The sequence below is a fragment of the Terrapene carolina genome, unplaced genomic scaffold (genome assembly GCF_002925995.2).
Source record: "Terrapene carolina triunguis isolate 2854851 unplaced genomic scaffold, T_m_triunguis-2.0 Scaffold233, whole genome shotgun sequence".
In the NCBI taxonomy this organism is placed as follows: Eukaryota; Metazoa; Chordata; order Testudines; family Emydidae; genus Terrapene; species Terrapene triunguis.
The window spans coordinates 10,468,856-10,484,204 of NW_020664584.1; the positions used below are offsets into that span (position 1 = coordinate 10,468,856).

The 15,349-nt window shown below is 55.5% G+C and overlaps 1 protein-coding gene across 1 annotated transcript in view; it reads left to right on the forward strand.

Annotated features, from left to right (window-relative positions):
• TLDC2 (TBC/LysM-associated domain containing 2) overlaps positions 1–14,000 on the forward strand; it is a 17,010-nt gene extending 3,010 nt beyond the window's left edge. The window contains exons 3-5 of the mRNA XM_024200843.1: positions 5,602–5,697; positions 11,917–11,990; positions 13,865–14,000. Coding sequence (XP_024056611.1) covers positions 5,602–5,697; positions 11,917–11,990; positions 13,865–14,000 — 306 coding nt within the window. The remainder of the gene's footprint in view (positions 1–5,601; positions 5,698–11,916; positions 11,991–13,864) is intronic.
• Positions 14,001–15,349: the final 1,349 nt, after the last annotated feature.

Sequence of the window (15,349 nt, forward strand, 5' to 3'; positions counted from 1 at the left end):
CGGGGGGCAGGGATGTGGAGAGGGGTCGAGGCAGGCAGGAAGCAGAGGGGGTTGGATGGGTCGGGAGTTCTGGGGGTCCTGTCAGGGGGCGGGGAGCAGTTGGATAGGGCATGGGAGTCCCGGGGCTCTGTCTGGGGGTGGGGATGTGAATATGGGGGGGTGGATAAGGGTCGGGGCAGTCAGGGGACAGGTAAGGTCCTAGGGGGGCAGTTAGGGTCGGGGGTTCTCAGGAGGGGGCAGTCAGGGGACAAGGAGCAGGGGGGGTTGGGGGTTCTGAGGGGGGCAGTCAGGGGGTGGGAAGTGGGAGGGAGTGGATGGGGGTGGGGCAGGGCTGCTCCCTCCCAGTGTCCTCTTTTTTGATTGTGGAAATATGGTAACTAATTAATTAATTAATTTTAATTAATGGAGATATCCCATCTCCTAGAACTGGAAGGGACCTTGAAAGGTCATCGAGTCCAGCCCCCTGCCTTCACTAGCAGGACCAAGTACTGATTTTGCCCCAGATCCCTAAGTGGCCCCCTCAAGGATTGAACTCACAACCCTGGGTTTAGCAGGTCAATGCTCAAACCACTGAGCTACCCCCCCCTTAGAAGATAGGCCAGACACTCAGCTGATGTAAATCGTAGAATACCAGGGTTGGAAGGGACCTCAGGAGGTCATCTAGTCCAACCCCCTGCTCAAAGCAGGACCAATCCCCAGACCCTATACACCCCGGCCCCACACACTCTGTGCTGGCTCCCATTCCATCCAGGGCATGTCAGAAACACAAGGCAGGGAAGCTACTGCCTGGTCCCTAGGTTGGGTGGAAAACCTGCAGCCTGGTTCTGCTCTGTGACCTGACAAGTTGGCTGGGCAGAGGGTTTGTGGCCTGGAGTTGGGGTCTGTGCGGTTTATCCTGAGCAAGCTGCACTAAAGGGGATGGTGCTGAGCTCTCAGTGCATTTGCCCTGGGACTCCCAGAAGAAGCAGGCAGAGACACTGCTTCAAATATGTTTACCTGACCTCAGTGTGTGAGCTGGGGGCTGAGGAGAAGAGAGCCAGAGAGACGGACTCCTGGGAGATTCTGCACCAAAACATTAAAAATTCTGCACACCATATTTTAAAATTCCGTAAAATTCTGCATATTTTATTTTCAAAATAACACAATAGAATCATGGCAGTTTCAATTATTTTGGTAATTTATTTAAAAATACCTGTCAGCAATACAGACAACAAAAAAGACTCCCCCAGGAGTAGAGAGTTAAAGAAACCCCTACAACAGAGGTCCCCAAACTGGGGCGTGGGCCCCAGCTTGGTGGGAAGGGAGCGCCACCCAGTCCTGGCTCCACGTCTGCTCTGGCCCTGCCCCCAGCTTTGGCGTCGGCTCCCGGCCCTGCACCTGACCCCGTCCCCAGCCCTGTTGTGGCTCCGCACCCGGCTTGGGGCCCATCTGCCAGCCCTCAGCCCGGGGCGGAGGCTGGGGGTGGGGGAGGAGGTGCACCCAGCCACAGGCATGGCTGCCAGCCTCCACCACGGCCCAGCTGCAGCTCTGCTCCCGCTCCAGCCTCAGCCCCTGGCCCCAGACCCACCCTCAGCTGCGGCCCTGCCTCAGCCCCCTTACCCCTGTCTGCATACCCCCCTGGTGGCCCCACTCCTGGCCCTGGTTCCGGGTTGGGGCAGGGGGGCACGGACTGGGGGAATTACTTTTCATGAGAAATTGTGAAAAGAAAATGTCATTACATGCGATTTGGGGCCACGAGGCAATCAAAGCACGAGATGCTTGAAAATTTTACTGTAAGGTAAAGCAACAAAATCTCAGTCCCCACACACCCTGACCCTTCCAGGGGAAGTATCCTCTGCCAACCCCTGGAAACAACCTGCCCCAGGCCTAGGAAATTCTTAGCACATTCTCATTGGTCCACTTTTTACTCCTACTTTTATAGTTAATGTAAAGGGGTGGGTTGTGAAGGTTTTTGACTTTGAATAAGGGATCACCAATCTGAACAGCCTGAAAGACGCTGCTGTAGCCCACGGATCCCCTCTGGATCTGAAATGGAAAGGAACGTCCGTTAGTTCCAGTTCCGGGCTGTCCCTACTAAGCAGAGCAGCGGCAGGTCTGGAACGAGAAGGGTTTGTTAAGGAATTCCAGTACCCAGACTGGAGATCCGAAATGCAGAGTATGCTCGGTGCAGCCTGGCACACAACCCCGGGGCCTTACAGTGGCGCTTGTCATTGTTTTGAACTGGCTGTGTGCTCTGGGCTGGCCTTGAGGAGTAACCCGGCAGCTGCAGAATCACATGGGATTTGACTATGTCAGCCTGCTGCTGAGCAAACACCAGCGGGAGTACAGATGCTGCTGACTGTGGCAGGCAGAACTGTCCTGTTCAAACACACCGGGCCATCTGGAGAGCTTTTTGGTGTCTCTGCCAGTACGAAGCACTGGCAACCCATCTGTACAAACATACTAATTCCCCAGCACTGCACAGGAAGCATCCATGGGCCATGGCAAAGGCTGCAATGAAAGGCATGGTGCTGAGTCAGTGAGGGACAGAGTTGGTAGGAAACTCTCCATAAAAGCTGAGAGAGCTCCCTCAGGAGCAGAGATGAGAGCAGGAGGGGCTGGTTGGCAGGGCCCCCTGGGTAGCACTCTCCCTGGTCTGGGGGGAGAAACCCAGCCACGCCAATACATTGGTAGGAACAGAGGGGCCTTTCAGTAGCGGGGTGGGGAGTGCTGGGCTAGGGCCTGCAGAGCAGGGGGCTGGGATGCGGGAAGCAGGCCAGGGGCAGGCAGGGCACAGCTGAGGAGAGCGGGGTGGTGTAGCTGAGCTCTGCCAGGGTTTGTTGTGGCCTTTGCTGTCTCTCTGTAAGCTCCGGCCTTGGCCCAGGGTGCGAGTGAAACCTCCTGAACTTCTGGGCCACTAACTTCACTCGCATGCTCAAGCCCCAGGCTCTCCCCACTCTGTAGGGTCCGTGGCAGCCCCAGGGCTCCAGCCTGCCAGCCCGAGGGGCTTGTGGGATGCATTCGGAGTCCTGGGGAGTGGGAGGTGCTGGCCGACTGCTGGGGAGCACATGGGCTGTTTGCAATCGGGCATTCCCAGCAGGGCTCTCCTGCCAGGCACTAGTGAGCACCCAGCAGCCCCCGTCCTCTGGTCCGTCTTGGACGGCACCACCTTGTCTAGATTTTTATTAGAAGAAAAAGGACAAAGAAGCCGACCAGCGAATGAGCAGCAATGTCCTGCTCCAGGGCCTAGGCTAGCTGCCAGGCTGCACAGCAATGGGCACCAGTCCCACTCGGAGAGACGCTGCAGCAGGATCCTGCAGCCAGCTCCGGGCACCAGGGAGCTAGTGCCACACCGGGAAGAGGCGGGTGGCAAGCAGTTCCCATAGTCCCAGGGATCGCAGGGTGGGCCTCTTAGCTACCAGCGATAGCGTCCTGGTGCCTGTGCGCCTCCTGCCGCCCCCCCATCCCCAGAGCCATCCAGCACCCCATGTTCCACCTGCTAGTTCCCCCAGCATCCCTTCCCACATCCATTGTGACCCTAGAGTGCTTCCCTGCTGGTTTGGCCTATCTCCACCCTCCTTGGTCTCCCCTCACCACCTGACCTCTCCTACATCCCTCCCAGGCCCCCTAGGCGTGTGTTGCTCCCTGACCCACCTCTCCTCCTGGTCTTCTCCTAAGCTAGTCCCACACCTTGCTAGAGGAGCCCTGCCCTGCCCCTGGGCATGTCCCCTGCCCCCGGATGCTCCTTTCCCCGGGTCTGCACAGTGAACTTAGCCAATCAATGAAGGGGAAACATGCCCCCGGCTGGCTCAGGGCTCAGCCAGGCCTTCCAGCACCTCCTTGACTGGGCCAGACTAGAGAGAACCCCCAGATGCCAGCCTTTTCCGCACCTCCACTTCCCAGCTGAACCAGGGAGGGCAGAGGTGACCGGAGAGTTAAACAAGTGGAGGAATTAACCCAGCATCTCTGGCGCGCACAGGTGGCAGGTCTGGGGTGACGGCACATGGCACTCATCTAGCCCTGGATAGCCAAACCTGGCATAAATCTTCCCTACGCCTCGGTACCCACAAGCCAAGGAGCAGTGCCACCCAGGTAGGGAGTGAGGGGGCCATGCAGAGCTGGAGCGCATGCTGGTTAATATACCAACCCTCCACTGTGTAGTGCCATGGGCAGCTCTGTACTCTGCACACCTGGCTCAGCCCCAACCCAGCAAGAAAACGGAGTTAACCCCTGAGAGCTCATCCCCTGTGCGCCCCCACTCACCATATCGCACCCACAGCTACAGCACACACGCACCCTGCAGCTGTCCCCCCTCCCTCTGCATCACACCCCTTCACCAGACTTCCCCCCATGCCGGTAGTGGTGGGGTAGCACACCGCTGTGCTGGGGACATGGGGGGTAGGAGGCCAGCAGTCCTAGGGGCAGTGCTTAGGCTGCGGGCCTGTGGGGTACAGGCGTGGGGAAGTGCTAAGGTAACGTCTGCTCTCTGTAGTTCACCTACAGCCAGTAACTCCTGCAGTGCACCTGGGCCAGGCTGAGCTGTTGGAGGGGATCAGATAATCCACTCGCAATTCCCCACGGCTTTTGCATCCTGTGTCTGGCCCCCAAAACGCTCCTTGGAAGGGGCTGGGTCTGTTCTGGACCCATCCCCAGGTCACCTGCCCACGGCGGGCATTGGGGTGTGATTGTGTCTCCCTGCAGTGGCTGTCTCTGGTAACTGTACAGCCGGCTGCTCACAGCCGATGGAGCGACTCCTTCTCACACAGTCAGGGCCTGTGCTGCTGGTAATCAAGGTCCCACGTGTCAGCCCTGCCAGCAGCAATGGTCTGTGGGCGGAGCATGCGTGTACATGTAGCCACAGCCCCACATGACCCATGAGTAGCACGCAGACACCTGGCCTCAGGGAGCACCTGCCAGTGTCAGGGATTAGCCAGCACTGGCTGGAGGGAGAATCCAAGGGGCGAGGCACCTTTCAGATTTATAGTGATGGCTTTGTCCTGTCTGCTCAGCCCCTTTCCAGCTTGGCTGGAGCCCCGGTTACAGGCTACAGAACCTCCTCACTGAGTGATACAACCTGGAGCCACTGGTCCTCCCCACAGGACCTCCAGCATGGGATGTGGAGACCGTGGAGGGGGCAGTGGTGCCATGGATTGGCCTGGGTAGTGACTGTGGGGTAACTGTTCATAATGGTGCCTAAAAGCCTGGGTGCACATTCCAGCAGCCTCAGAGTCCTAGATACCCTGCATTTGGGAGGGGAGCTGGGGCACACACAGCCTGCCCTGAGAGCTGCAATGGCTGGGATAGGTAAAGACAGTGAACAGGCCTGCCCCGGTCACTTGCTGCTGCTGGTAACTGCAGAATTGACAGCCCCAGCAGTCACACATCACGAGTGAGGCCTCCAGAAATCACTCATGCAATTGGTTTACAAATCAGGAGATTTTTTTAAATGTTGGATTCTTTGCCTTCTGGCTTCGTTTTGTATCTAGTGCAAGCTGAGATTCTCCTGGAATCCCAGGACTCCGGGAGCTGGGACTTTGAGGAAACCCCAATTACAGCAAAACTTGTGCTAAAACCACGAGCGCTGGCAGTGCTGTGACCTTCTCTCCTCTGCTTCCATTCCAGACGTTTGGAGCCTTCTCCTCCACCACCATCCGACTCAGCAGCTGCTTTTATGGCACAGGGGAGACTTTTCTCTTCTCCTTCTCCCCGGAGCTAAAGGTAACAGTGACTCTCACATTCTCGGTGTGGGGGCTTTGGAATCAGCCTGTGACGCTCTCTCCCAGGAGCGGAGACAGGGGCTTTTGCTGGCCAAGGCCCAAGTGCGGCGCAGGCCCAGGGGCATGTGGGGGTGCAATCATGTGGGGGGAGGACAAGTCCACAGCCTTTCTGCTTCCCCTTCCCTGCCAGCAGTGTGCCCTTGTGGCTCTGCCCCCCCACGCTACCCCCAGCAGGAGCTCTGGGTCACTCAGCCGCTCTGTGGGCGTGGGCATGGGGGATTTGGACTTCCCCTCCACTTCCACCCTAAAGGCCCCATAGTGCTGGTCAGCTGCTCCCACCTTCCTTCCCCAGAGAGTGTCACTGGTAGCCATGCTGGGAGCTGAGCCAGCGCTGGGGAGAGCATTCTGCACTCCTGGGAGCCCTGGGCCTATGCTGGGTCCCGTGTCTCCTGGAGCGCCCGCCTGGCATCCAAATGAGTCCTTAGTACTTCTCTTGCTCAGTGCTGAGCAGGCGGGAGCGTGGAGGGATCGAGAGGCTGCTGCTGTGAGGAAGGGAGCACGTCACTAAGCCCCTCTTTAGCACAATGGGTATTGCCCACCGTTAGCTGCATGTCTCCTCTGACATCCATGCTCCACCCACCCCCTTCACACCCTGCGCTCTCGCCTCATGCAGGGGCTTTGGGCTTGGCTTTGGCCGAGCCCCCTGCAATGCACACAGCTGCTTTGTGCAACCTGCTGCACATCACACAAACCTGCAGGCCCTAGACCGCCCTGTTATGCCCGTCAGTGCCCACTGCTGCAACCAAGCCGGCTGCTCAACCCGGCCGCTCCTGGGAGCCTAGGTGAGAGGAGGCCTGGCGGGCCCAAAGTCCATGGCATGTGGCTGATTGAAACAGCATGAGTCAGACCTTGCACAGCATCTCGGAGACAGCTTCCTTCCCAACCTGCAGGCACCGCCTGAGCTCAGCAGGGCACAGCCATTCCTTCCTCACTGCCTCTGGAAACGGCTGAGTAACCCCGTTCCCAAGCCAGTCCCAGCCTCAGGGCTCCTTTACCTAGTAGGAGCGTTTAATTAATAGGAATAATTACCAGGAAGTAATTCCTCTCCTTAGTCATTAAATAGTGACTTAATTGTAACAACAGAATTAAGTAACTGAATAATTCAGCGTCTGATTATGGAAAATCACTTGACTTTCCTGCTAGTGACTGGCAGAGTCAGACTAACCCACGCTCCTGAGGGCGCAATCAGGCGTTGCTTGCGAGGCACAACTCCTCTGGAAGCTGAGTCTCCGAAGAACTGGGCGGAAACCTCCTCCTTGGGCCCCTACAAAGCCCTAGGGCTTGTGACCTGGCTGGCTTCAGCGGTGTTTCCGCCTGGCTTCTGGAAGGGCAGGTGCCAGGCCCTAAGAAATCCCAATAGTCCATAATGCTTTTCTCAGGTCCTGACAAATCCACCCAGGTAGATGTCACCCAGACTGGCATGTGCCGCTCCCGCCACAACACTCGCTGCCCGAGCCCCGGCAGATACTGCTGCAGCGCCCCAGCCTGGGATGCCAGTTTGGTGACTGATCAAATCAGAAGCATTAAAACTCCTCTGTGCAGCCAGCTCCAGCCCTGGTGTAAGCTGCACCCACCAACATCAGAGCTGAGGTTTGCTCCTTGCTTGCATGCCCTATCCATGCGGTTTGGTGACTATTTCTCCTTTCCAGTCATAGGATGGCTGGACACAGCAATAGCCAGTGCGTGCTGAGGGGCAGGGGGGATGGGAATACTTGTACATACTAAGAACTGGGAAAGCCACTCCCACAAATAAAACACCTTTGGTGCTTTAGAGCTAAGGTTGTCCAGGTGCAAATCCTACTGCAGTGCCTGCTAAAATACCCTCAAGTACGTTCCTCCTCACCCTTTCCCACTGTACATGTGCCCTTCTCTGTCCCTAGCACCTCACCATCCAGCATACACACACCTTAGCCTGCGCCATGCTAAGCATGCTGCTGGCATTGCCTGGCATGGGTGGTAGCTCTGGGGCAAGCGGACAGTAGTTTGGGCTGGATTGTTGTTGTCATACTGTGTTGGACTCTGGCTTTGTGTTGGGAGATTAGGAGCAGGTTAAGTACCGACGTGGCTCTGTGAAACCACTAGAGAGATTTTAGGAACTGTTTGGTGCATGAAGGTGATAGAGCTGCTTAGAAAATAGACTTTTTTCCCCCACTGAAAATTTCAACGTTCTGGTGAAAAATGTTGGCTGAAAACTGAAAATTTCTACTCTGACTGGAGCCGCAGTGCCTCATGGGCGTTGCAGTTCAGTTGCCTAATGCTCACATTCTAGTCTATGAGCAGGGTTTTCTGACTGGACTACATCTCCCATGATGCACTACTGTCTCCCCGCTTGGTGATGGGTGGAGGTGCATAGAAGTCCCTGGCAAAGATGCATCATGCGTGATGTAGTCTAGCCAGAAAGCCCTGTCCATGGAAGAGGGTGGGAGCATAAGGCACCTGAACTATTACTCCCATGAGACACTGTGGTGGTATTTGAACCAGGATATTTTGGATTTTCGCCTCTTTTTGCTAACAAAATATTGAGATTTTCCACAGAGGCAGACACTTCATTTGCTTGAAAATCCAATTTTCTATCAAAAACAGTTTTGATGGGACATTTTTGAGCAGCCCTAGTAAAAACATCTGTGAAACAGGTTTTGTGTTGTGTTAGGCAGTCGCATTCCAGGGGGCTGCCATGTTGGATTGCCGAGCTTGGCCTCCAGGCTGCACATTTGTTGGTGTGGGGCATGGGGGCTGTATGCTACAGGGGCTGGAAAGATGGGTGAAGGAGGAGCAGTGTGTCCCAGGCAGGAACAGGAAGAACGTACCTGGGTATTTCCTAGTGTTTTAGTGAGTGTGTTGCTGGGATCTGTACTGGAGAAACCCTCATTCTCAGCAAACCAAGTGTTTTGTTTGGGGGAATGTGCCCAAATACCTGGCTACGTCAGATGTTGCTGGGGCAGGGGGAAACAGCGACTGGGAAGTCCTTGGTTTTCATAATGATCTAACAAGGCAGCATAGACAAAACGCAGTAGGATGGAGGGGAGTTGGTCCAGAATTCAGGTATCTCCTGCTCCCCAACCTGCTCAGGCCCTTGGCCCTCAGCCTGTCTCACTTGGACGCTTGCTGGGCTCATGGGGGTAATAACACGTGGGAACGACCAAGCCCAGTTGCTGCCTCACACGGAAGCAGCCGGGAACAGGGCTGTCAAACCGAGTCCCGTCTCGACTGCGGCGCAGACTGTTCTGTTGGTGAGATTCCCATTGCGTTACAGCAGCGTTATGCCAGCAGAGCCAGCGTGAAGGTGCCATAAGCCGCAGCAAGGCCCCCGTGGGGAACAATCCAGCACGCAGCTCTGGCACAGGGGTGAATTCCCCCTTGGAGTCCAGTCTTGCTTGCATGTGGGGGCCAGATCTTCCTCTGACTTCAAAATCAGCTCCTTTTCCTAAGGCCGCACGCTGGGAAAGCCAAACACAGAAGCAAAGAGAGTTTTCGTTTGTGATCCTGTACGGCGGCTACGGCTGTGTTGGGTCAGGGGTGGGGCTGCTGTATCACATGTGGGCTGAGTGCTGGGTGGTGTGGCTAATGCAGGCCAAGTTTCAGGAGAAGCCTCTCCTTGCACTAGGGCCTCTTTCCTCCTCCCAGTTCGCTCTGTCTTTCTCCTTTTCTGGGGCTGGGGAACTCTGTGCACATCACCTCCCACAAGCCATGTTGACCAGCAGCACTGAACTGAATTATCAGCCCCCAGTACAGCTAATTCAAACCCTGCACCTTATCAGCCTCATGTCCTGCCCCCATTCCCTTCCTGTGGAGTTCAGCTCCACCCCAACATTTAGGGGAATTGTCCACACCAAGAAGAGCCCTGGGCAGTTACTCACTTAACCTGTTATAGGCCTGGCGCACCCTCTGCTAAGCAAGGCACAGGAAATGCTGGATCCTGGCATGAAGTGCCACCAGGACTGGAACATGAGGTGGTTGTATGAGAACCTGCTCTCTGGCCAGCACTGCTGACACACTTGTGACTGGCCAAAGGTGCAGTCCAATGGGGCTCTCCCTTTCCTCGCCAGCAGTAGCATTCATCATCCTGACACATCGCCAGCCCCAGGGACCCAAAGGCATGAGTCAGCCCCCAGGGAATCATGAGAGGCTGAAAAATAACAAATGTCAGTTCTTATTCTTTGCCCCCCTGGGGGCACATTCGGGTCACAGTCACCAGCTTTCCTCAGCCAAAAGCTGACATATTTTTAAGGAGAGCCGAGAGGCTGATGTGCTGCTGAAGTGACTCCAGGAGCTGGGGCTTGAAGAAATCAAACATCACAAGAGTCACTATAAAATTGTGTGCAATGGCAGCATGGCTAATGCTGACTCACAGGCGGTGGGACGCATTGGGAACAAGGATATCGGCTGGCACAGCTCCCCCAAAGTGCTGCCTGCCTGCTGTGGGTTGTGGCTTTGCACAGCCCCAGCGGTGACTGCAATGCCCCGGAGGGCGCCCCTGCAGGCAGAATAAAGTAGCTTGAACAGGGGGAGGAGCTCTCACCACTCCAGCCAGGGAGGAGGGGCACTGTGGGGTGCTGCTTGCCCCAGCCACACAGAGCGGAGAGGGAGCCACGCTCCCCTTACTATAGCCCGTGCCTACATTTTGCTAACCAGGACGCTGGAAGAGCTAGAAAAGATTCCGCCCCAAGTGTGATGTACTTCCCTGGGGTGTAACCTGGAACTGGGGTACCGCTGAGCCTTCTGTCTCACCAGCTTGGGCTCCCTCTCTCACTGTGATGCTGTGACAAGCTGCAGACCCATCCTGGTCCTGTCCTTACACAAACATTCACAGTCAGGGACACACCCAGCTGAGTTACATGAATGCTTTCACCAACCACCCATGAACCAACAATAGAGAGGCTTCAGCCAGTTCCTCCCAGCTTTCGATCCAAGGACTCCAGAGCTGTACCATCCTGCCCTGGTCAGAAGCCTGACCAGTGTATGTTATTACCCAGGCCGCCCCTCCCTCAATGTGGAGAGGACAATGCACCAGCCTCTGTTCCTAAGCAGATTTCCCTTTGGACTTCAAACAACACACAGTTTTTAGGTTAAAATATAAAAAAAGATATATTAACTACAGAATGATAGCTTTTAAGTGATTATAAGTAATAAGTCTACAGATCAACGTAGATTAGCTAAGAAATAAAACAAAATTGCAATCTAAGTTCTATAAACTAGCCAGGATTTGACTCAAGCAGTGGCTCATCCTGATGATACAAACAGTTCATCAGTCTTCCATACACAGGCTGGGATTCCTCCTTTCCCACCTGGGACCACCTCCCCAGTCCAGTCTCTGTCCCTGAGGTGTTTCCTGGTGTTGAGTTGGGGGTGGGGGGAGAGGCTAAGTGATGATGTCACTTCCCCCTTTTATAGCTTCTCCCATGTGGAGGGAACTTCATTTTTCCAAACAAAGCCCCCAGCACAGTTAGTGGAAAAGTACAGGCACAAGATGGAGTCCAGTGTCACATGTCCTTGCATGCTTCGAGTCAGAGCAGGGGCCATTACCCATATTCTGGCTAGAACGTTCACAGGACAGTCCATCAGGTGGGGATAAGCTTCTTCCATGGCCCATTGTGTTCATTGATGAGCCATCAACTTTAATAGTTCATTCACAATCTGCTGGTTAGACTGGTTGTAAACTACCTTGTGGGAGTTACCCAGTAGAAAACACATTTGAAATACAGATCCATAGTCAATATACATAGCTTCAGATACAAAAATGAAACATGCATGCAAATAGGATAACCATACTCAGCAAACAATAACTTTTCCATAGACTCCTCACATGACATATTTTGTACAAGATACCATGGTAAATGTGGGGGTGCCAGGATGTTGCTTTGCAGTACAGAGCCTCACACCAGGTTTTACAGTGAGCTGGTCAGGGTTGGGGAGCTGGTGAATGCAGTGCAGAGAGGATCAGTGACGCTCTAGGCTGAGTCTTGGTCAGTACTTTGGGCCAAGTAGCTCCTGGTGAGCGGGGTTGCTCCGGTGACCCTAGCAGTCATGGCAAGCCACTGCTGACCAGCTCCCTCCACACTGCAGCAGGGCTCCCCGTTCCTGTGCCAGGTACTGCCCAAGGGGTGTAATTAGCTGTCCCTACACCCCTGCTCTGATTGCTAATGGTTGCTTCTCCTTGCAGGTGTTTAAGTGGACAGGCAGCAACACCTTCTTCATGAAAGGAGATGCAGATTTGCTAGTGATTGGCGGGGGCAGGTATGTAGCTGACTGGGCGGAGCTGCCTTTCACTGGCTAGACTTCTGGGGCCTGTTCTGCCTCGATGCTCCTCGAGACCCTTCTGCCCTCACAGCGGAGGGGAAGGCAGGGGCTGCAGTACTCCGAGCCAAGCACAGCACAGCCTGTCCTGAGCCAGCAGCCAGAGCAGGCGAGCGGAGTCCTGCATCCAGCCACAGGGGTCTATGTGGATGTATCCGCTCACACACGCTGCCCTCCTGGAGGCTGGAGACAGACCTGGCTGCTGTTCTGAGATCTGCTGCGCTGGATAGCCTTGGGAAGTGTAAATGACTTTGCTCATCTAGTGCTCCTTCAGCCCAGCCCAGTATAAGGAAGGAGGCTCCAGGGGAGTCGAGTGCATGATTCCTACCAATGAATGGATCTGGCTGATTTCCCTTCTGCAACGTCCATGCTCAGATGTGAGTGAAGGGTTGCAGAAGTGTTTGCACTGGTTGCTCTGTTCTCAGGGTATGTCTACACTGGGAGCAGGAGGTGTAATTTCCAGCTTGAGGAGACGTCCCTGGGCTAGCTGTGATGGAGCTGATACACTAACACTAGAAGTGTAGGGGAGACAAGGCCATTCCAACAGGAGCAGAGACATTCAGTACTAACAGGAAGGGGGTCTTGGGGAGGCTGAACAGCCCCTCCCCCCAGTCCAAGATGAGGAGACAGGTAGCACAGACCATGAAGCTGTGCGTCCCCTGACAGACTTACTGCAAATCCCTCTGCCAGCACCGAACCCCTGTGTGGGGCACACATGCCCAGCCTGGTCATGGCCACAGCACTTTGGGAGATGCTGGACCCTTCCCTTCTGCTACACCCCAGCGCTTTGTGAGTGACCGCGTCCCCTACCTGCCACTGTCATCCAGCCAGTAATAACAGGGATGTACCTGACAGAACTAGTTTGCACCAGGGCTCCCCTGGAGTTGACCTTGACCAGCTAAATCGAGGCAAACGCTGCATGTGCACCAGGAAGAGGACTGGGGCTAGCCAGCATGTTAGCTCACGCTGACACCCCACCCCACCCGCCTTCCGTAGCCTAGAAAAACCAACAGAAGTGAACTCAAAGCAAAACTGCTCAGCAGCCCCATGCCCTGCTCCCTCCAGTGTTCCCTGTGCGCGTGGCCCTGCCCCTCCTGCCCTGGTGTTCATCTTTCCTGCTCATGCCCAAGGAGCACAGCGATGGCTGCAGGAAGCCTTGGTGAGAGCGTGGCTCCGGCTCCAGCTCCCTGCGGGTTACGCAGCCTCTCTGCGCTATTCACCCAGCTGTGAAACAAGCCCATTACAAAGCCACTCTGCCCTGAGAAGCGGCTGTAACAAAGGGTGTTGTGGGGCTCTGAATGATTCTGTATCATGTGAAGGAAGAAGCGGTTTCTTCCACCAGCCCTGCATCCTGCCCCAGGGTCTGAGAGCCAGGCAGGGCTCTTCCCCCTTCTGCAGCCTTGCTAGTAACACAGGTGCTGCAGGGCAGGTCAGGAGCACAGCGCCCCTGTGCAGCCCATTAGCCTCCAGCGGCTCCCTCAGTGCATCTCCTTACCCTGCACGGGGCTGCACAATCGGGAGCAGCTGGGCTGGGTGCTCAGAGAGGCATCTCTAATGCTCATCAAGAGCCTAGTGCAAAGCATGGTAGAAGGGCAGCGTTCATGCTGGGCCCAATCCTGGGAGGTGTCGAGCACCCTGAAGTCACTGAGAGCAGGGGTGCCTTGTGCTTGGCAGGATCAGGCCCACTAGCTGTCCTTCCACAGAGGCAGGAAACCCTCGTTAGCTCACAGTCAGAGAGGCCCCTGCCCTGCCTGTCTTGGCCCCGGACTGGAGCCCTTGTCTGATACTCAGCTGGGTCTTCCCTTTATTTTCAGTGGCAAATTCGGCCTGTGGCTGGACGGGGACCTGTACCACGGGGGAAGTCACCGATGTGAGACATTTGACAACGAAATCCTGTCGCCCCAGGAGCAATTCTTCATTCGGGACCTGGAGGTTTGGGCCTTGACCTGAGCCCACCACACCGGGGGCCGTGGGAACCGACTGCTTTCGAATGGACTCTGGCTGGGCCTGGCAGCTGTTCCCAGCAGTGTCTGGAACCCTTCCCGAGGGTGGTGCTCAGCCCTCTTCCCCTTACGCACAGGGCTTTGCCAGCCTGTGCTCCTCTCCCCTCCCCGGCCCGCACTCATGCTCCAGCGAGGGCAGCAGGGACGTTCCCACCCATTTTCCCGTTAGTGCGCTCGCCGGGGGGGATCAGAGCAGCCCCAGTGGGTGGCTCCCACAAGCGCTGGATTTCAATGCAAACGGAATCTCACAGGCAACTGGGCGATTTAAAAATAAAATTCCCATGTGAAGTGACTGAGTGTTAGCAGCAGGGGAGCTGCCTGCTGGGACATGCTCTGCCAGTCAGTGCCATGAACTTGGGAAGTGAGCTCAGCCATTGTTCAGTGAGTGAGGCAACCCCCCCTTCAAGGCAGAGAGAACAGGGGCAGCATGAGGGTATTGACATGGGCTTGCTGGGCACTGCCAGCATTTAGAGCTCCATGAGATGTGAGGGCCAGGGCCATGGCCCCTCCCCTGTCCCTGCTCTCAGAGAAGCTTATTGAAGTTAGGCCAAGACCAGTATCGGTGGTGCCTGAAAAGCTACACGAAAGGGGCACAAGGAACGCACGTTTTTCTGTTGCTTGTAAGGAGATGGGCCTGAATCAAAGCCCCGATCCCAGCACCCCAAGTTGCAGGAGAGCTCAGGTCCAAACTCTGCCACTGCCTCCTGTCCCTGTAACAGGCCAAAACAAATCCCACAGCAAAATCCCTCCCGACTCCTCCTCCCATGAAGTCATGGGGCAGTGCAGGGCCTGAGCAGAACATGGTTGCTCAGACCCAGCCTAAAGGCTGGCATCAATGCCCGGAGACTGCCACTGTGGACCCAGAGAGCCTGCAGCACTGATGAGCTGTTGGCTTGATATGGCATCAGACTTCTCACCACAGCCGGGGTGACTCGGAGCTAGCTGGAAACGGCAGCACTGCTTCCAGCCAGCTGTCTCTGAGCTGTGAACTCTGTTCAGACTCTGGAGGCTTAAAGCACATGGGATTCAGCATTTGGATCCCCTCACAGCAAGCTGAACCCCAAGAGATGAGGAGTTGGTGGCTGTCATGGACGTAGTCTATCAAGGACTGTGTGGCTCCACATATTCAAATACCAGAGTTGCTTTTAAAACTTGAAGAAATAGGCAGAAGAATCCAAATCAAACCCTCTGGGATCAGAGCAAGGGAAGCACAGAGAGGTTTACTGGGCAATGAAATGCAACACCAAGGGAATGTGATGAGGCCCCATTACTGGATACATTCAACACTCTCAAAAG